The sequence below is a fragment of the Vipera ursinii genome (genome assembly GCF_947247035.1).
Source record: "Vipera ursinii genome assembly, chromosome: Z".
Taxonomy (NCBI): Eukaryota; Metazoa; Chordata; class Lepidosauria; order Squamata; family Viperidae; genus Vipera; species Vipera ursinii.
The window spans coordinates 14,677,391-14,699,416 of record NC_139517.1 but is presented as its reverse complement, the minus strand read 5'-3'; the positions used below and the strand labels follow the sequence as shown (position 1 = coordinate 14,699,416).

Sequence of the window (22,026 nt, the reverse complement as noted above, 5' to 3'; positions counted from 1 at the left end):
CTGCCTGCAACCCACGGATGGGGCTTTGCTTGTTTGTGCGGACCGGTTGCTGGCATGCCGCGGCTCAGTACCGGTCCACGGACCGGGGGTTGGGGACCCCTGTCCTAGGAGATCTGCTGGGCCACTGCAGTTGAGCTTGGGAGGAAGCAACCAAAAGGGCCCTGAAACTATATTAAGAGGAAGAAAAGTGTGATTAATGGCTGGCATATTGGCTGAAAGGAATGATGTGAAAAGGCCAAGCAAGAGCTGATTTCCTTCAACAAAGGAAACGATGTTAATTCAAACCCAACACTGACTCTCAATCCTGCCTGGGTGGGTGCCACAGGCACGGTAGCCAAATTCCAGATGGGCAGACAGTAGGTGTGCTGAGTGACAGAAGAGGGGAAAGCACTTTTGCACGCGTTTGAAAGGCTTTTCAGGGATCACCTTTTCACACATGCCAGGGCCATCCGCTGGTATTTGGAAGAGCTTCCAGACTGGCCCTGGTTCAAATCAGATGTCGGGTTACTTCCTAGGCATCAGATGGGGGAGCCCGTTGGCTCCACTTCAGGAATGCAAAACCAGAGTTGGCAAAGGGGTCATACCAGAATGCCATGCCCTTTCTAGGTTTTGCAACGCAAGGGAGAGCAGGTGGCTGCTGCTGTGGCTGAAACTGGATGTGGCCTCACACTCACCGGCACGTTATGGTCCTTCCGGGCTTTGTGAGATGAAGCCACATGTGCTAAGTACTGGATCACTTTCTTCGTGTTCTCTGTTTTGCCAGCACCGGACTCACCTCTGCAGAGAACAGACATCAGATGAGAAAACAAATGGAACACGCTCATACCTCTCCTTCTCAGGGCCGAGCTTAGAGCTGCAGTTTCCACAGAGAAGGAATCAAGTTCAGTATTTCTGAAATTCTGAATTTTTTGCTTTCTGAACCTGTCCCGTCAGCAGCATCCGATCAAAAAGTATGGACCAGGAATCCAGAAGGTCCTCGGCTCCAATTCCATCATGATCACAAACTCACCAGGAACAATATTACAGTAATAATACTAAAAAAAATATCATGGTCAAGTAGTGGTTGGGCTTAATATGGATAGTCCTGATCTAGGGTAACTTTTGTCCTGTTAAAAAGTTGTTCAACAGCCTAATTTAGGGAAGGGTAAGAAAAAAATGGATATATCTTTGTCTATCAGAATAGCTGGAATAAAAAAACCCCCCAACTTTTAACATTTCTCATCATCTTATTCACAAGGACCGCTGAGTAAAATATGGAAAGGGATTTGGGCACTCTAAAGCAGCCTTTTCTAATTATGCAAAATGGGAATTTTAATCCCAGCACATTTGGAAGGCACTAAGTTGGTGAAAAGGGATGCGGTGGCTCAGTGGGTTAGGACGCTGAGCTTGTCGATCAGATGGTCGGCAGTTTGGCGGGTCGAATCCCGAGTGCCGCGTAACAGAGTGAGCGCCTGTTACTCGTCCCAGCTTCTGCCAACCTAGCAGTTCGAAAGCACGTAAAAATGCAAGTAGAAAAATAGGGACCACTACGGTGGGAAGGTAACAGCGCTCCGTACGCCTTTGGCGTCTAGTCATGCCGGCCACACAACCACGGAGACGTCCTCGGACAAGTGCTGGCTCCGTTTCGGCTTTGAAACGGAGATGAGCACTGGCCCCTAGAGTTGGAAACGACTAGCACGCATGTGCAGGGGAACCTTTACCTTTACCTAAGTAGGTGAAAGCAGAAGGGAGCAATACACAGTTTCTGCTTAATTACTGATTCATTTTCAATGAGATCAACTTCTTAGCTTCTATCCCAGGTTAGAGCAACATTTGTTACAAGGGGGAGAAAAGGAAACAAATTACTTCTTTCCAGTCTGAAGGAAACAGGAATGAAGCTGGCAGTTGGCCAATGACTTTTTTTAAGACTGTAGGATTGATTAAACCAGGTTTTGTACTATATTTCTTACAGGACTAAACCGACAGACTGCTTCTGTTCCAACTATAGTTGCACGCAGTGCAATGAAGGGCTAGCACTTTGGGCTATCAAGTTTTTAGAGCCTCTTGTAACACCCGTGCAGAACAATTTTTGCTCTCTCTCCTCTGAGCATCTCTTTCAACAGACCCTCCCCACCGTAAGCCATACTCACGTGCACAAGATCGACTGATCCTCTCGATCTGGGGGCAAGAAAGAGAAAAGAATCAGATCAAAATTGTTTGCTCCCATTTCCTGAAGACCATTTTCCCTCCGCAGGAAGGCATCTGAAACACACTTGCAATCGTCCATCCACCAACCAGAGTGCTAGACTTCATCAGCTCCCTATCTCTATCCATCTGCACACTCTATCCATTATACACCCTAAAATTACCCATTCTTCTCCTTTCTGCTTCAGCCTGGAATAGGGAATTCTGTAAACTAGTGGTTCTCAACTTGCGGTAGGAGGACTACTGGGGGGGCCACGATGTTGTCACAGGGGGGGTCTATGAATCATTTGTCAAGTCTAGTGCTTTAAATCTTAAGTCTTGAGAGTCCATGGCCATGGTCTGTGGCCACAAAAGGTATTTAAAGGGAGTCCACGGGGAGGAAAAGGTTGAAAACCACTGCTTTAAACCTTTCCATTCACAGCTCCCCTGCCCCTATTATTTCTCACAGCAAAGTGGGTAACCTAATTTTAATCGTGGATGTACTTCCTAGAGAGCAAGAAGGGGAAATTAAGAGGGAGCAGGGCCTGAATCAAAAATTGAAAGGGTCGTTTAGGTTTTCTTTTTCAGACCCATTCAAATCCTCTCTCTTATTCTTATTATATTGTCATATAATATATGTGGGGATATATTCATTATTCTGTATTTTATTTATTTTTGTCATATTTTTGTAGTGTATATCGGAGGTGGTGACCTTTTGAGAGCTGAATGCAATGAAATTTCATTTTAATGTATGCCGATTAGTGTACATTCAAAGTGACAATAAAGATTCTATTCTATTCTATTCTATTTCCTATTTTCTATTCTATTCTATTCTATTCCATTCCATTCCATTCCATTTCTATTCGATTCCCTGTTTGCTATTCTATTCTCATTCCATATTTGCTATTCTATTCTATTCTATTCTATTCTATTCTATTCTATTCTATTCCAATCCATTCCATTTCCTATTCTATTCTATTCTATTCCATTCCATTCTATACTATTTCTATTCAATTCCCTATTTTCTATTCTATTCTATTCTATTCTATTCTATTCTATTCTATTCTATTCTATTCTATTCTATTCTATTCCATTCTATTCTCATTCCATTCCATATTTGCTATTCTGTTCTCTTCTGTTCTGTTCTGTTCTGTTCCGTTCCATTCCATTCCATTTCCTATTCCATTCCATTCCATTCCATTCCATTCCATTCTATTCCATTCTATTCTCATTCCATTCCATATTTGCTATTCTATTCTATTCTATTCTATTCTATTCTATTCTATTCTATTCTATTCTATTCTATTCTATTCTATTCCCCACAGCACATTGCTAGACTTGGAGTGAGGCATCTCAGCAGAGGCTTGCACAAGGCTTTTGAAATTAGGTGGAGGGTCTCATGGAATCAGCCCCCTGAGCCTCCAGGGTTGTACTCTGTCCACTGATGACATATAATAAAGCCCCTTCCCCTCTCCCCTCTCTTTTGTGGGTCTTCCAGCATGTACCTTGCAGCATGCTTCGGTAGGCAGTCTCAGAGATGGCATAAATGTGGGGAGGCATCTCGTGACGTTTCTTGCCCCGATACATCTCCACAATCTGTTCTGTGTAGATGGGCAAATTCTTGTAAGGGTTGATGACCACACAGAAGAGCCCTGAGTATGTCTGCCATTTGGAGGGAAGACGGAAAGTCACATCAGAATAGCCCCCCCCAATATGACTGCAGTTCTTTTTTTGTATGCACATCTTCCTGGACTCTATAGCTTGCTCTCAAATACTCTCCTTTCTAAGATAACAACAACAACAAAATAAAAAAGTTGGCAGGGGCCTTGGAGGTCATCTAGTCCAACCCCCTGCTCAGGCAGCAAACCCCACACCAATTCAGACAAATGGCTGTCCAGTCTCTTCTTGCTGCTTCCAAAGGAAAAAAAAAAGTATTTAAAAAACAGACTTTCTTTCTGCTTCAAGAAAAAAAAATCCTGAAAAAAGGTCAGAAAATAAAGAGGGAGAAGCCAAGTTCCCTGCCTGCTATTTTTAACTCTAAAGCATGACGATGACCTAATTCACACATCATATTAAGCCAGACATGCCATTTGTTTGGGTTCCTCTTTACATGAACCCAGACTTTTGGGCTATTAATCCATAGCTTAGAGCTAAGCATTATGTGTGGATTAAGGCACTAGAACTTTTCAAAAACAAAGGCTTAACGTGATGTGTGATCCCAGACAGACAGGGAGATGGATGTTAGAAACAGCACCCGGCGCCTAACCCTAACCCAATTTTCATATTTTGCAGGCAAGAAAAGGGAATATCTGCTGTTCCAAACTTGAGATTATTTTTTTCCCTACTGCTGAAATGAAAAATTAATGGGATATTTTTGGTCAGCCTTCCCAACCCTGGGAAGCAGGATGGCTCCATAGTTAAGGCGTGATGGCTTAATGATTAACATGGCTTGGTTTGAGACCCGAGCGTCATGCAATGGAGTGAGTGTCCATCTCTGCCTAGCTCAGGGCTAGGCAACCTTGGCTCTTTTATGACTTGTGGACTTCAACTCCCAGAATTCCTGAGCCAGCATGGCTTAGCTTGGAAACCTCTCCGTTTCTCCTCAGCATGGCTGGCTCAGGAATTCTGGGAGTTGAAGTCCACGAGTCATAAAAGAGCCAAGGTTGCCTTCCCCTGGCCTAGCTCCTGTTCACCTAGCAGTTTGAAAGCTTGCAAATGCAAGTAGATAAATAGGTACCACTTCAGTGGAGAAGAAACAGCACTCCGCAACATCATGCTGGCCACACGACTGCGGAAAGGTGCTTAGACAGTGCTGGCTCAATGGTCTTGAAACAGAGATAAGAACTGCTCCCTATAGTCGGCAATGGATGCCGTGTTTCCCTGAAATCAAGACCCGGTCTTGTATTTATTTATTTATTTTGCCTCCAAAAGAGGCAGTAGGCCTTAATTTAGGAGAATGTCTCATCCTAGGACCACTGCAGTCAGGCCTCCCATGCCCCGACACGTTTCAAAGGGCCCAAAGAGCAACGTGGCCTCCTGCCATGAGCAACAGAAGCGGCCCAAAGTGGACGAGCAATAGAAGTGGCCCGAAGCACCATGTGGCGTCCCGCTGGGAGGAGCGGCAACGGCACAATGCGGCACATGGCGTCCGGCTGCAGGTGGCAGCAAGCGGCCGCAGAAGTCAAGCAGCGGTTTGACTGGTGTTGGGAGGTGTGAGGCCTGGCTGCGTGTGGGGCAGCTTTACCCCCTTACCCCCACCCTGCCTTGAATGTTAGGGGTGTGCCTCACCCCAAAAGTAGGGCTTAGTTTTGAGCAGGGCTTATATTATGCCCACCCCCCAAAAATCAAGCTAGGGCTTATTTTCGGGGTAGGCCTTGCTTTTGGGAAAACACGGCAGCAGAGAAAAATCTGCAGGGACTCTTTTCCTCTCTTTGCTTCCCAACTCTGGCTCCTCTCTGGAAGTACAGCGCAGGCTTGGGAACCTTGGAAAGTGATTTGCACATCTGAAGGATGACCCAGCGCGGAAGCCTGAGCAATTCCTTCTCTTTTTTTAATCCCAAGAATATATGGAGGCCATAAAATAGCACCTCCTCTAGAATTCACCCTCCCAAAACAAAACCTATCAAGGCTTGCCTCCTTCTTGGTAAAGCCCTCAGAACGTATTTACAGTGAAAATAAATTGCTGGCAAAAGAAAATGGTTTGCCGATGTCCCATGAATGAAGGGATGTGCCACCTCCTGATGGCCAAAGAGGAGCCAGGGCAGGATGCAAAATGAATGGGGGGAGACGTCGTTAAAGTTTTTCAAGGGGACAAAATATATGTTTCCTTTGTTCTTTTTAAACTCCTGTCTTGCTTGCAGCCTATAAGCACCATTTATTTATTTGTATCCCTTTATTATTTTTACAAATGTAAAAATGTACCTGAAGCTATATTATAAGAGGCATGGAGGCGCAGTGGTTAGAATGCAATATTGCAGGCCAGTTCTGCCAACGGCCAGCAGTTTGATTCTCACTGGCTCAAGGTCACCTCAGCCTTCCAGCCTTCTGAGGTCGATAAAATGAGGAGCCAGATTGTTGGGGGCGATAGGCTGACTCTGTAAACTGCTTAGAGAGGGCTGTAAAGCACTAGGAAGCGGTATATAAGACTAAGTGCTATTGCTATTGCTATTTTCATAAAATGTCCTACCTCAGGGTAGTGGAAAACCAACATTGGGTATTAAGGGATGAGGGGTTACAGGAGGCATCAAAAGAGATCATGGGGCATTGCTCAACCCCGTAATAAAAGCTAATTTCAACAAGCTTTCATGCACCAAAGCCTGTGGGTGTCCCTTACTTGCATCCAAGCATACATTTTTCCTTTTGGCATACTATTGCTAGCCTACCTACTTTCCCAAACAGGTTTCTAGCTCCATGCCAACAGACAAATTTTGTCCATTTGACCTCAGTCACCTGACTCCATCGTTGTTGGCTGACAATAAGGGAAATATGCAGAAATGACCTTCCCTAACCTGGAGTGTTTTCAGGTGCATTGGAATGTAACCTCCCATTATTCTGTTAACCACCTTGCCCGAGGATCTTAGGAACTGAATGCATCAAGAGCTCAAAAAGTAGGGGAAAGATTGCTGAGGGTGAGGCTAAAAATGCTTTTTGCCACAGGCTGAGGTACCCAGGAAGGAGCAGCCGGGAGAGCAAACTGGAAAAGGAACAGGCTGGAGTGACACCAGGGCAGGTGGAAGTCGATTTACAAGAAAAACGCCAGCGCTGTTGTCAAAGGAACTGCCTAGGAAGGCTGAAGAATCCCCTTCTCAGTAAATATATATATATATATATGTATGTATGTATATATATGTGTATGTATATATATGTGTATATATATATGTGTATATATATATATATAAAGGTAAAAGGTAAAGGTTCCCCCGCACATGACTGCTAGTCGTTTCCGACTCTAGGGGCCGGTGCTCATCTCCGTTTCAAAGCCGAAGAGCCAGCGCTTGTCCGAGGACGTCTCCGTGGTCATGTGGCCGGCATGACTAGACGCCAAAGGCACACGGAACATTGTTACCTTCCCACCGTAGTGGTCCCTATTTTTCTACTTGCATTTTTACGTGCTTTCGAACTGCTAGGTTGGCAGAAGCTGGGATGAGTAACAGGCGCTCACTCTGTTACGCGGCACTCGGGATTCGACCCGCCAAACTGCCGACTTTCTGATCGACAAGCTCAGTGTCCTAACCCACTGAGCCACCGCGTCCCTTTTATATATATATATATAATCTTAAAGATGGGTTCCATGTGGCTGAATTGCAGAAATGCAGGCTGCTTCTTAGAAGGTAAGAGTACAGTTTCCTGCTTCTAAGAAGTAGCGTGTTGTTGCCGCGGTTGACGGCGGCGCCCTCGGGAGAATTCATTTCACACCCTGACGACTACTGTTCTGGCTGAACAGGTCTAGTCCGTTCCCCACCCCGATACCCAGCTCGAGGGTGGAGATCATCAGAGGCAGCGGGGGGGGATGGGCACTGCGCTGTCTGCGAGTCAGAGATGACGTACCGTTGAGGGAATGCTTTGGCACAAGGCCTCCCAGGGTAGCCTTTTGTGCCCACTTGGGTGCCAGGGAAACCAGCAGGGCAGAAGAAACACATGTCCCCTGCTCATTCCCTTTGAAAAGAGCTCTGCATGATGAGGTGAAGGAGGTCCAACTCACCCTGTCTAGCATTATTGCAAATACAGAGGCACTTCACAAGCTGGGAAAAAACCCAACTTTCTGTCCCAAATCAGCTCTTCTCTTCCAGTCCTGACGTCTGCTCAGAGGGAATAGCTTGGCATCTAACCAAAGCTGCATTCCATTCAAGCGGGGAAACAGTCCAGCGCGTCAGAGTTTAAAATCTGGAAGTTTTCTTCTTAAGGTATCTTGATGGGTATCAAGAGTGATGGGACCACATTAATTCCCATCACGACTTGCAACTTGGTCATGCTGGCTAATGGTTGAGGCCCAAACCATCTGGAATATTGGCCGGTACGTTCCTGAGCTAGGCCATCTGAGAGAGACATGGCTGCTGCAAGCCACAATTCCTGGGTTCCATTTGGAATTAAACAGGGAAATGAATCGTATTAAGTAAGCCCTAGTTAGAAGCACTAGGAAGCTGGACTAATGGACTACAGGTCCCTTAGTTTATGTCACAAGGAAGATGGAAGTGGTTAAAAAGTGTGAGAGACAGAAAGAAGTGAAGAGAGAGAGAGGGAAGCATGGAAAACAAACCATTCCATAAGGCAAACTCACATAGATAAGACCCGAATAGTAGCGGTCCTTCAAATTATGCAACACCGAGGCTTCATTAAGGCAGGTCAGTTCTGCCATGTCTTCCACCTTGGTAAATTTGGGTGGGTTCATCTTCTGGATGTCATCTTTGGCCACCAGCATCTGACGCCCATTCTCAGCAAGTTCCACCAACATCTCATCTCCCCGTTCTTCACGCAACCCAGCCGCCTCAAAGCCATGGCGTTCAGACGGGACCCACACCAGGCGTTTGGCCGTCCAATCAGCTTGTGAGGCTGGATTGCCTACATGGTTCCGGTCCACAAACAGGTATCTCTCGGCGGTGGCGTCACCCCGTTGTACAGGGGTCCGGACAGCCATGGCTGAAAAAGGAGAGGGGAAAGTCCAGGAAAAATTAGGCACTGATGGATGCTATAATCTTTAGTCTCAGTTCTAGTATCATAATGCTAAATTCTCCATGTCCCTTAAGTGTGACAGCTCTCTATAGACCAGGGGTCTTCAAACTTGGTCCTTTCATGACTTGTGGACTTCAACTCCCAGAATTCCTCAACCAGTGTGCCTGGCTGAGGAATTCTGGGAGTTGAAGTCCACAAGTCATGAAAGGGCCAAGTTTGAAGACCCCTGCTATAGACTATTCCCTACCTCTTTCTTATTTAATTTATCAAATATTAAAACTGCCCATCTCCCTCACAGAGGGACTCTGGATGGTGCACCTTTTATTTTAACCTCATCATACCAGAATATCCCCAGAAATCTATGCTATAATATTTTTTCAACTGTTTCAGCAATTTTTATACTTTCGGTTGCTTTCCCCAAACTCAGGGACGCAAATGGACAGAAAAATTGGAGTGGTGCAAGAGAAAAGAGATGGAAGTGGAATATTTGTAGCTTTTACTTGACCTCAGAATGTAAACTTCTCCCAAACCTTTAGACTTCTTGTATAAACACCCTCACGCCAACAGAATGTATTTGCAAAATAATGACTAGGAAGTAAAACCAGGGGGTTGAGAGAAGGTGGAAATGAAGACAGCAAAACAGGGGTGGGCAAGTATGGCAACTTTACAGCCTGTGGGCTTCAACTGTCAGAATTCCTAAGCCAGCTGGCTCAGGAATTCTGGGAATTGCAGTCCACTCGTTGTAAAGTTGCCATACTTGCCCCCCTTGCAATAAAAAGTGCATGGAGTCAAGAGCTATCTAGTTCCAGTGTACTCTGAATTGAGATATATGAAACACATTATTTTCTATTTTGTCTACCGCTACTCACCATGGCTGGGAGACAGTCTTAAATACAGGTAGTCCTTGTTTTATGACGATATGTTTAATGACCATTCAAAGTTACAAAGGCACTGAAAAAAGTGACTTATAATCATTTTTCACACTTACAACCACGGTAACATCCCCACGGTCACATGCTCAACATTCGGGCGCATGGCGATTGACATGTATTTATGACAGCTGCAGCATCCCCTAGTCATGTGATCACTGTCTGTAACCTTCCCAGCAGGCTTCCAACAAGCAAAATCAATGGGGGAAGCCACATTCGCTTAACGATGCATGATTCACTTAACAACTGCAATGACTCACTTAACAACCGAGGCAAGGAAAGGTAGTAAAATGGAGCGCAACTCACTTAACAAACTGCCTTGCTCAGGGAGGGAAAGTTTTGGCTCAGTTGTGGTTTTAAGTCGAGGACTATCCGTAACAGATTTTCCTGTAGTCCCTTTTCATCATCACTTGTCCTCCCTTTTACATAAAAGCACAAGGAAAAGCTTTGTAAAGAAAATTGTCATATTTTGGAAGATAAGATCCTAATTTTGTATGCCACTCTTGGCTGGGCCTGAACTTGTGAAAATGAGAAGAATGCAGATGGTGTTAGCCATTTGAGTTATGTACACAAAATATGCAAACTCCAGAAAACATTCTGCATGCGCATTCAAGCCCATGTGACAGTCATGGCTCGCTTCCTGGTTGGTGTAAACCAGGGGTGTCAAACTCAATTTCATTGAGGGCCGCATCAGCATTGCGGTTGCCCTCAGGGGGCCGGGTGGGTATGGCCAGGGTGGGCGTGGCCTACTGGGTGGGCGTGGCTAGAGTGCGTATGGCCTACTGGGTGGGCGTGGCCAGCTCTACATCGTTCGCATCAAGGGTGCCTATGGGGGCCTGGGCAGGAGTGGGACAGATCTGAGGGTCTCTGGCAGAAGGAGGGTCTCTGGGCCAGGGCCAAGGCAGTGGGGGCTGTTCCCTCACTGTTTCCAGGATGGCTTCACGGGCCACATGAAACCACTTCGCGGGCCGGATCCGGCCCCCGGGCCTTGTGTTTGATGTGTCTGGTGTAAACTATCATCCTTCCGTACAAAATAAACTGCAGTTTATGGCAGCAAGTGACAGAGCAAAGGCAGGAAGAAATCTTTCCCATACTTAAGGATGTTCCAAAGGCTCTTATCCCTCCTTATCCCTCTCCAACTTCTTTGTTCCTACAAGTTGGAAGAAGCTAAATCTTTTTCCAGCTTTGTGCTCTAGTCACAATTAGCCAAACTCTTCTCAGGAGACTTGACCAGGAAAATGGAAATAGAGTTAAGAAGAAACACCAGAAAAAAAAGAACGCAGGCTCCAAATGTAGCTGAAGAATTCCACTTGGCCAGGGATACCAGGAGAGACCAACAGAGGTCCCAATGCTGCCTTTCTAAGTACCTCCTAGGAGAACTACTTTCTCCTCCCTAAAAATCCACACCGCTCTCCCCTCCTGCCAAACAGCCTGGCAAACAGTCCAGACTCTGGTTGATGAGCAAGATTTTCCAGCCCTCTCCCACCCACCCCCTTTCCAGACTCTTGCTGAGCTCCGTGGCTCAGCAGAAATTTTGCCTGCCTTATGTCGCTCAAGCCAGACATGCTTGCCCTTGCTTGGGGGCTCGTTCTGTGACCAGATCCTTGGTTTCTTACTGGGAGAAACCGGTAACAATGAGGAGGTAGGTCTCTTTGATCACCTCTGCTCCATCACACCAGCCTTACAACTCAACACCTTCAACACCTATTGCAGCATGCTTAAATCTGCTGATTGCTGTCTGCCCAGGGTCCAAAGCGGGCATGTCGAGACGCAGAAAAGACACCGGGAGCAGAAACACCAGATGTGTGGGAGCTCATAATAGTTACTCTGCAGGAATGGAAAAAGCGCTCGGTGTAGGCTCCAAGCCACCCAGCTCCTTAATGCCTTCTCTTACGCTGTAGAGATAATTACCGGGACTAATTAAAAAGTGGCTAAAAAGCATTAAGCTATAACTCGCACGCCTTTTAAATAAAATTCACTTGTCAGAAAAAGCGCTACCAAACCCTTCCTAATTTTCCTACTCTGTAGCAAATTGAAACGCGAAGGAGACAGGAGCAAAACCTCCAGGAGTCTGTCCTAAAAAGCTGCAGAACAAATTAAGGAAATTATTTCCTAGTCAGGTTCTGAGCTTGGTCAGTGCCTTAAAAGCAGAAATCTTTTTGTATACAGTAGAGCCTTGAGAAGGCTTTGGCTGCACAGCATCCCTCAGCCATGGTTACCATCCCTACAGATAGTCCTCGACTTACGACCGCAATTGAACCCCGAATTTCCCTTGCCTGAGCAAGGCAGTTGTTAAATGTCTACAACGTTGGGGGGTTTTTTTCCTAAAGTTTTTAAGAATTGCTGCTTCTAAGCGAGACAGTTGTTAAGCGGGATTTTTCCCATTTTACGACCTTTCTTGCCCCTTGTTAAGTGAATCCGGCTTCCCCATTGACTCTGATTATCAGAAGGTCACAAAAGGGGATCGCAGGTCACAAAGGTGAGTCAGGTGCCAAGCGGTTGAATTTTAATCACATGACCACAGGAATGCTGTAACAGTTTTCAAGTGCAAAAATCACATTGTAACTTCGAACGGTGACTAAACAAACTGTTGCAAGTTTGAGGACTACCTGTATTTCCCCAAATGCCCCCACATTATATTACAGAAAATTAAAGTTGTCATTCCCAACCCTCCAGTGCGGGTCATTTTAAGAGGAACTTGGCAGGAGGAGGAAGAGGAGGAGGAGGCTGTGATATAAGAGGAAAGTCTTCAAACAACACACCAGTGCCTTCTCCTCAAATCTGGCCCAGGTCCCATCCTTTGAATTCCACACTAGCAGATAACAGGGACTTCAAAAAACAAAACAAAAAAATAAATAACAGATACTCTTTGATCTGCCTCCCTTCTGATCTCCCAATACTTTGTTTTTTTACGGAAGAGGCTGCAAGTAACAGGAAAGGCGGGTGTGCACGTCTGTATGGGTCTGTGGGCACGAGTGGACTGGACAAATTAAAAGAGTCCCGGGATAGAAAAGGAGGAAGAGAATTGGTAAAGGGCTAAATGGGTTGGAGTTATGGAAAATGGCTCCAGTTATTCCCAGAAGACCAAAGGGCGGTAAGTGACACCCTTTGGCTTCCAACCAAGACAGGTGCAACGTTGAACGTTCCTGCACCTGGCAACCACCTGCTGAGGCTGCCACACCCCTGCCCAGAACCGAATAACTCCTACTTGCTTTCAGGTTAACACTGGGCTCTTAAGTGGAGAAACCATACCTGCCGGTTTACACAGCGGTTAATTCTCTATTACCCACAAACGGCCTTCCACAGCTCTGCCAGGAAGCTCAGAAATCACTGCAACTTATTCCCCAACCAGTATATCTCCTACTCCACAGAAAGGCTCACTTGTATTTAGCTGGGATTAATTGCTTTCCATGTTCCCAAACGCTTACCAAAAAGTCAAATATTGGTGTCCCAAAGAGGCAACTGGACTTTCTTGTTATTCTTTGAAGAGGTCTGGCTTCTCATCCCAAGAAGCTTCTTCAGCTCTGACAGGATGGTGGGGCTGAATTCTTCAGTCAGAGCTGAAGGAGCTTCTTGGGATGAGAAGCGAGACCTCTTCAAAGAATAACAAGAAAGTCCAGTTGCCTCTTGAAAAAACACCTTTGGGACAACCATGTCCTAGATCAGTGTTTTTCAACCTTTTTTGGGCAAAGGCACACTTGTTTCATGAAAAAAATCACGAGGCACTCCACCATTAGAAAATGTTAAAAAATTTAACTCTGTGCCTATATTGACTATATATAAAGTAATTCTCTTGAATAGGAATCAAATAAACACAAAGAAAGTATTTTATAATTACTTTTCAATTTTTCCCACGGCACACCAGGCAACATCTCGCGGCACACTAGTGTGCCGCGGAACAGTGGTTGAAAAACACTGTCCTAGATGACTGACAATCTCCATAGTCAAATATTGGCGGTCATTCACTTTCTAAACCTACTAGAATTTTGACCCACACATGGCATTCTGTAATGGCCCAGTTCCTACATCTTTTAGAACTTCTTTTTATACACATTTTCCCCTTAGACAGCCCACTTTTTATACATAACCAGCTTTCTCCAGGCTTGTGAAAGTCACTAATGGATAGCAGAGATTTAAAGGTTGAACTAGGAGCAGGGAGACCTGGGTTCAAGTCTCCCCTCGGCCACCCAGGTTCACTGAGTGGTTTTGGGCAGGTCCATATCTCTCTCAGCCCAAAACACCTCACAGGGCTGTGGTTATAGGGTAGAAACAATGGAGGGTGTGCTGTGAATGTAACAACCAAGTTATGCAAGTACGGTAGGGGAAATTTAATCCCAACATTTATGGGTGGCTGCTACAATTCCACTATCTCCCCCGGCCTTCTGTTATTCCAGCAGAATTCCAACTTTTCCTTTGAAAATCCCAAAGTTTTGGATTACCGCGTTTGAGAAACTTGTTTACCAAAAAGTGTGCAAAAATGATGGGTAGGAATTCATTGTCTTTTAACACCACAATTACCAGCTCATGAGGTAAGCCACCCCTGCATTTGGGGCCCAGCCTTTGTGCTCGGAGCAGTCCTGAATCCGAGGCTGCCAAGCCAAATCTCTTTCTAAACAAACTCAGTCCTGAGACGAGCCTCCTCTGTGCACTCATTCACACGCCAACTTCCTTCTCCTCCCAGCTCCCAGCACATTCAATGCTGCCTCCCACTAGGTCACATTCCCACCCAACCTCTGGGGATTGGACAAAACCTAGCCAAACGAGTCAGAGGCGAGACAGGCGCCAAGCTACTCAGAGTCCTGCCCAACAGTGCCCAACTGAGTGGCATTAACAAGCCTGGCACTAACAAACCAACGGTGCCCTCCTTGGCTCATTAATCTGATGGGCATTCCCAGGGTGAGGCCATTAAGTGGTGGCAAATAATTGCCTCAACCCTCTTGGGGAATTAATGGAGGAGTCCTTTGCTTGACAATGCCCCTCCCCTAGAAATCATATTTCCTTTTTTTTTTAAAAAAAAAAAGAAGGAAAGAAGATCCCACCAGGGAACAGGGAGAGAAATGGAAGGAAGTTTGGGACTTCAGGAGATACTCCTCCAGTGTGGCTTTCTAGGTGCTGCAGAACTACATTTCCCAGCATTCCACACCATTGGTTACGCTAGGCACTGTGGTTCGTCAGCCTCTGGACCGTTGTGTGTTATATGTAATTCTCACTTCAACTAAAAACTGAGGTTGCAACAGAGAGATTTCTCGCGAAAGAAGCAGGCCCCATACTTAACAACCATCCCTGAGCCCGAAATTTCCATTGCTAAGACAGTTGTTAAGTGAGTTTTGCCCCGTTTTATGACCTTTCTTGCCACAGTCGTCAAGAGAATCACTGCAGTGGTTAAGACAGGAACACAGTTGCTAAGCGAATCTGGTTTCCCCGTTGAGTTTGCTTGTCAGAAGGTCGCAAAAGGTGAACACGCGACCCCAGGATACTGCAACCGTTGTAAATATGAGTCAGTGGTCAAGCATCTGAATTTTATCACGTGACCATGGGGCTGCTGCAACGGTCATAAGTGTGAGAAAGGGTCATGTCGCTTTTTCCAGTGCTGTTGTAACTTCACTAAATGAAAGGTAGTAGTAAGTCAGTAAGGAAAAGGGGGTCCAATTCAGTGCATAGCTTGATATAAAGCTGATATAATCTGAATCCTTTTAAATATATCCTAATGCTCTTTGAATGTTTTGATACTACAGCTCCTATAATCCCTTGCCATTGGCCATGTTGGCTGAGGCTGATAGGAAGTGAGGTCCAAACTGTTGGATGGCCTACGGCTCATAACAATCTCTGGATTTGAACCCATGCAAATGAAACTGTGCGCAAATGTGTGGATCAACATATTTTCTTGTAAATGGACCCTCATTATCTTTGTCCATCAGTCCTGCAAAGCCTGATCAATGCATCACCTATGGGGCATTTCCTACTCTCTAGCCTGCCTCCTGCAAGCTGCTTGTCAATTCCCCCACTCCGGTCAATGGTGCTCTAAGACTGGCAGTGCCCGCGATGGAATCGCAAGAATGCCCTTGAAAACCCCACAACCCAGCTGGCATTGGCAAACACGGCAACCTGATCAGCAAGGATAAGTTCAAGCCCTCGCCTTCCAGGCACCAAATGGACAAAATGAAAAATGTAGCTGGGCGATCTTGGACGAAGGAAAAGGAAATGAGGCGGGGGGGGGAGAGGAGGATATAATAAATCTTTGGGACATTTGCATTATACTGAAAAATACAGAGCTTTTAGGCCTAGGGAGCTGATCTAGCCTGCATCGTCCAAAAGGAAGCCACAAGGTATGGCACCATGCCCAGGGGTAATTGGTTCCAAATGCGTCTCCTTCTGGGGTGTGGTGTGGGTAAAAAGGCAAAAAGCACAGATTTGGGCAGAGGTGCCAGTTGAAATATCACATCTTCAAAGCTGCTTGAAGATGAGGAGTCAGAAGGGAGTGGTGCCCAGTATTTAAAGAGGGAGAGAGGTTGGGTGCCAGGACTGCCGAGTTCTCTTGGGCCTGGAGAAGATGGTGTCAGATCAGGATGGACTTGAGTGGGTTAAGAACAGGAACAGGCATCTTGGGGACTGAAGCCTTGCTATAATTGTTAGTTCAGATAACCACAGGAGGTTTTTTTTCCTTGAGATGACTGGAATATTTTTTTGACTGAGGCTGCCTCTCCTATTGCCTTAACCTCTAGAAGGCCAGTGGCCTGAATTGCACACTGGATTTGCTTGATTAGAGCTATCTGAGTTAAGAATGATTCTCCTCTGTTTTTCACCTGTCCAAACTTCTTTTTCGAACAATCGCCCCCTCGACCCCAATGAGAGGATGCAACAAATCCCAGAACATCTCATGCCCAACACAGACCATTCCCAAATAAAGCAGCTTTACTCACTTAGCAGGAGCTCAAAGACTTCCACAGTTATCTTACTGCCATCAACCCAAGAGGTATCCCATATGACTCCATCCGTCTCCATTGACCAAGGACTGTATATGTTACTTGCTTAACCTTTGGTGAGCAAGGCGGACTAAGTTTGCCATTAAGAAAAATAAGTGATCTTCCCCTTCGATAAGGCGACGTGTCACACGCCATCAATGACACTGAGAAATGTTAGGGACCACTCTTCCCCTCCCTCCCGTTTACCCATGGCAAAAAGCAACCAGCATGGGCAAGCAAGAACCCATGGCATTCAATCTCCCCACCACATTTGAGTGACACAAACAACTGCAGTTGCCAGGTGCAAATAACCAGGCGCACTCGTTGAGTTCAAAGCATAAAAGAGTTTATTATTGCTGCCTACACACAAGAATCCGGTCAACTAACAGTCAAAACTAAATTGGCACTAGATAAGGGTCAACAGAATTCACAGGGGGCTGGACTTGGATCTCTTGTGGCTGCAAAATGACTCCAAACAGATGACACATTTAACTCTGCCTTCCAGCTCAGCCTGCTCATCTCCTACCGTATTATCACTCTTGACTTGTTCCCCATTTGGACTATAACCGAACACACAAACACACACACCTTTTAAGGCTAAAGAAAGAGAGCTATTGTCATTATGGCAGTTATCACTCTCCCAGGTCCAAAGGTAGCACTGATGGCAAAACATAATTGCATTTGATGCAGGATAGATGCCTGGGAAAGAGATCGGGACCCTAAGCCTTCCTCGGGTTTTCCTCCAGCACATCAAATAATGACACTGCACATGCCACAATCCTGATTTTCTTGAACCTTCTAGCCTATTCTTGTTTTCTTTATCTTTTAGATGAAGGCAAAAAAAAAGAGATGAAAGACAAATACAGTAAGCACAGCTCTGCATTTTCATAATGCAGTACAATTATTTCACTTTCAAATTATTCGTTGGCAGACAATGGGTGCCTAAGAATAACTAAGTTATTCCACGGTTCTGTTCCTATAGTACAGCGCTATGTCAGGGGCCACCGTAAAAAGTACCAACTCTCCATTCAATAATTCAACGGCAAACTCACATTCCCATTTCAAAAATACACATTTAGTCAGTCTCCGAGGAATTATCTTTCCCAGGTGTGACCATTTTAACACACTCAGATCCAATTAAGGCAGTGAGATTCAATTGTGTGCTCAAGTGAAGCCGATGGTTCTGCTACAAATAGTCAATGAACACTTTTAGAAACCTTCTGAATGCATGTCAGGGCTATAAAATGGGACTAATTTGATCCTCCATGCCAGCCCACAACCAGACAGGCCTCACAATATATTGTCTCTAGAGACCGCACATATTCAATTTCCTTAAAGTGACATCTCCATCATATATCTCCGTACAAATACCCCTTCCTTCCTTCCTTCCTTCCTTCCTTCCTTCCTTCCTTCCTTCCTTCCTTCCTTCCTTCCTTCCTCTCTCCCTCCCTCCCTCCCTATCAGAAATCTGAAGTCAGAAAAGCTGCCCTACTCGTGGGAAGGTTGATGTTATCTATAGCAGTGCTTTTTACCATCCCTGTGCTTGCTGAGGATGATGGGAACCCTACTTCATCACACCTGGGGGAAGCACTCATTGAAGAAGACCAAGAGGATTATAGCAAAGGTTGTTCCTTACAGATGGGGCTTTAGGACTTCTTAAAAAAGCAAGCAAAGAGGGGTAAATGATTAAGAGGGTAAGCTTTGAACTTGAGATTGTGCAATACACAATGTAATACGCAATGAATGCATTAAGGCAGGGAGGGGGGGTTTCAAACTTATTCAGACTGTGGAAAGTTTGTTTGTTTGTGTTTTGTTTTATAAAAAAAAACATGTTTCTTGAGAACGCCCACTTGAGAGATAAAATTCTAATTATTAAAAACCGGCTACCTTTCACTGATTCCCGCCCCCCCCCTCCCCCCTCCCCGCCCCAGAATCTCGTGGAACTTCAGAGAGTTTTAGGATTCCATAGACAATGTTTGGGGGAAAAATCCAAGGGAACAAACAAACAGAAGGAACTTTTGGAAAGTAAGTGGCCGGGCGCCAGGCCTTGCGAATACTCAAAGGCTCTCTGAGCTGACAGTCACTATCTTTACAGCTATCACAGTCCCAGGCTGAAATAACAAACCCAACTCAAATGTGTGTCACTGGCTACGAGGACGTGTGTGAGTGTGTGTGTGTGTGTGTAGTTTATGTCTGAGAGTATACAACTTCTGAGCCTGGCCACATGGCTCCTACGCTTCCCCCACCCTCCAGGGGTTACCAGAAGCCTGCTAATTGTTTTCCCAGGCAGTTCATACAATGCCTCCACGCTCTAATGCTTTCTGTCAAGATCCCTGTCCCATCCAGGAGGGGGGGCGGGCGGGGGGGGGGGCAGGGAGCAGGTTGCTTTCATGGCACTGGCATGCTGGTTGCTGCTATAAATATCAATTGCTTACAACGTAACCCGTTTGGTGCTCAAGTCCAGCATAAACAAGGCCTAAGGAAAAACCCTTGAGAAACGAAGAAAATCAACCAGCTCTCTTCTCAAGTGCCACGTTCAACCGGATTCTTTAGAACCCACTTCAGAAAAAAGAAAAGAACAAAAAAAAATCACTCTTCTAGCCCATTACTTAACCCACAGAGGGGGGAAAAAAACCCCTAAATCAGCACATTTCTTCTTAAAAGTGGCTGATTCTTTCACCTTTCCCATAAAGAATTTGCCAGCATCTCCAGCCACAGAAACATTAAAGTACATACATTCCCAATCAAAAATAGAATATTCAGTTCTTCAAATATGTGGAACGAAACAGCCAGCAAATGTCTCAAATAGCACTTAAATCTGATTTGAATAGCAAACATAAAGGCAAATGAAGCTTTAGATAAAAAAATACCCTACAAAATTGATGTTAATAAATTTCTACTTTACCATTTCTATCATTAAAAATTATATAGTTTTAGAGAGGGTGCTTAATGATCACAAACTTCAAAATTCCAAGCGCTGTCAAATTTAATCATTTGCATAGTCTCTCATCCCTTTTCCTTTTGAGACTCAGCACAGAGTTCAAGAGTTTCCACTCTTTTCTTCTTCCATTTACAGAAATTATCTCTAGTTCATAACAGAACTCTATGCCACATAAAATATTGCTCCTTAAGGGCCAGTGTTATTTTCTTTGTAACAGACTAACATTGCTACCCACCTCTGGAATTCACCATTCTGTTGACATAGCAAGTTCCAAATGCTAAACATTCCAGGATCTGGTTTGTTCATTTTGGTGGACAGTCAAATAAAATACCTAATTGGCTTAATTAAATTCAGACTTTTCCCCAGCTGCTTTAAATTTGAGGTTAGACACATGTAGGAAACCTCAAAACCTCAATTTAAGAATGTTCCCCTTTCTCATTCTGGAAAAATACAACTACATTCCTGGAATAGCTAATATTATTTTGAGAACAACACAGAGAAATCACAACTGCTTTGCTGTAAATCCAAAGAATGTGTGCAGCACCCATCACACTTTACTGCCATGGGATGACTCGTCCATGGGTAGTCTCCTTATTACATGCCTGAACATAGCAGATATATTACATGTAGACAGTGCACGCAATGTCATGAGATTGGAGGGAGGGATGTTGAAAAGAATAGCAGAATAAATAAAGTCTTTGAAACCCAGAAGCCTATCTTAAGTTACTTGGGTGTCCACAGCTAGGCCAAGCCTCTTCTTGTTAGTTAAGTCCTGCAGTATGGATAATATAACAGAAGCTGTAATACATTCATTCTCCTTTGTCATTTCCAAATATCTCCAGATGAAGTCTCCTTCCGTGAAGTCAAATTCACTTTATGCCAACATCTCTTCTCATTAAGCTTCATAATTAGACACAATGACCCACTCAGAAAGCAAAAAAAAAAAAAACTTTATAAAGAAAGGCATGGCCTCATAAAGGTATGTTCTCTCTGGCAAGCACAATAATTTCCACCCCTTCAAAGCAGTGGCATTTTTATACTACTAGTCACTAGCTGAATGAAGAGAAAGAAATGTCTATCCACAAGAAGCAAAGCCCAGAAGGAAATTTAAGCAGGGATGGAGGAAGGAGAGAGCTGGCTCAGAAAGGACTCTGCAGAAATTTGGCAGCCAGGAAGGGCATAAGGAAGTCTTCCTCAACCATGTATCCTCCTCGCCCAGATGCTTTTCCATAATCTACAGCTAACATGGAAGATGCAGTCTGAAACGTCTGGAGGATACCAGGCTGGGAGAGTTAAGGATGATGAGATGCACACATTTAAAGAATATCTGGTTGGGGGAAACTGACAGATGAATAGTGAAATGGATATAATCAAGGTAGCAGAGCCATGAACAACTACAGAGGGAAGGGAATTAAAGGCACAGACTGGTGAACAAAAGCTAGCCATTTACGAACTACTAGACAAATGAGGGCAAGGAAAAGCAGGGGCCCAGTTTCACCATCACGGGCCACAGAAGCGCGACTGGATACAAGCTGACCGGTCTTTTCTCAACTCAGCCCACTTTCAAGGTAAGGTGGATGGGTAAAATCATCAGCAATTTGGATTTATTTATTTTTTAATTAGGGGAAGCAATAATAAAAAAAAAATCATCTGTGCCGATTGCACTACCCGGTGCAAGCCAAATGCCATCTTTTCTGCCCTCTGAGGGATTTAATTAAGCTCACCCCAATTAACTGAGAAGGACACACCTCTGCACAATCCATCAGCAATTTAGTCTTGCATACAGTCAAGGCAGATTTTGCGGACCCAGATTTTGCGGACCCTCCCGCCCTTTCTCCAGACTCGCCAGATTCAAGGGGGGGGGGGAAACCCAAAGGAAGACAGCCGTACAGAAAATTTAAATTAGGAAAAAACAGAAAAGGAGGAGAAAATAACGAATAAGCTTTACGGCACCTTAGCAGATCACCGAGCGCCACCCGCACGCCTCCGAGGCCCAGCCGCAACTGAGCTGCCAATGGCTAGGGGGAGGGGTCCGGCTGAGGTAACCCCGCCCACCCCGCCCAATGGGAGAGGAGAGGGTGTGGCCGCAACGCTGCTCTTTAGGAGGGGGGGATCGTGACTGCAAGGCTTGAAAGGGCAGACCCGCACACCCCTTTGGCGCGCGCGGGAGGGTGGGGGGGGATTGACTGACAGACGAGTTCGCCAACCACAGGAAGCAGAGTAGAGGGGGGCCCTTTGAGAAGATGAATGGGCTTCTTTATGTGGGAACAGTTGGGGGAGAGGACGGGAGGGGGAAGGGGGAAGGATGAATGAGGTCTATTGTCTACTGGAGGGGGAATTAAGATGACGTCAGAGGCTAGAC

The 22,026-nt window shown here is 45.3% G+C and overlaps 1 protein-coding gene across 4 annotated transcripts in view; it reads right to left on the bottom strand.

The window, feature by feature from the left end:
- The window catches only part of LOC310650294 (myosin-10-like), an 84,627-nt gene extending 62,967 nt beyond the window's left edge, over positions 1 to 21,660 (bottom strand). For all 4 annotated transcript variants that reach the window (XM_083379153.1, XM_083379155.1, XM_083379154.1 and 1 more), the window contains exons 1-5: positions 21,618 to 21,660; positions 8,441 to 8,799; positions 3,669 to 3,825; positions 2,130 to 2,157; positions 675 to 777 (exon numbers count right to left, since the gene is read on the bottom strand). In XM_083379153.1, the coding sequence (XP_083235279.1) occupies positions 675 to 777; positions 2,130 to 2,157; positions 3,669 to 3,825; positions 8,441 to 8,797 (645 nt within the window). In that variant the 5' untranslated portion in view covers positions 8,798 to 8,799; positions 21,618 to 21,660. The remainder of the gene's footprint in view (positions 1 to 674; positions 778 to 2,129; positions 2,158 to 3,668; positions 3,826 to 8,440; positions 8,800 to 21,617) is intronic.
- Positions 21,661 to 22,026: the final 366 nt, after the last annotated feature.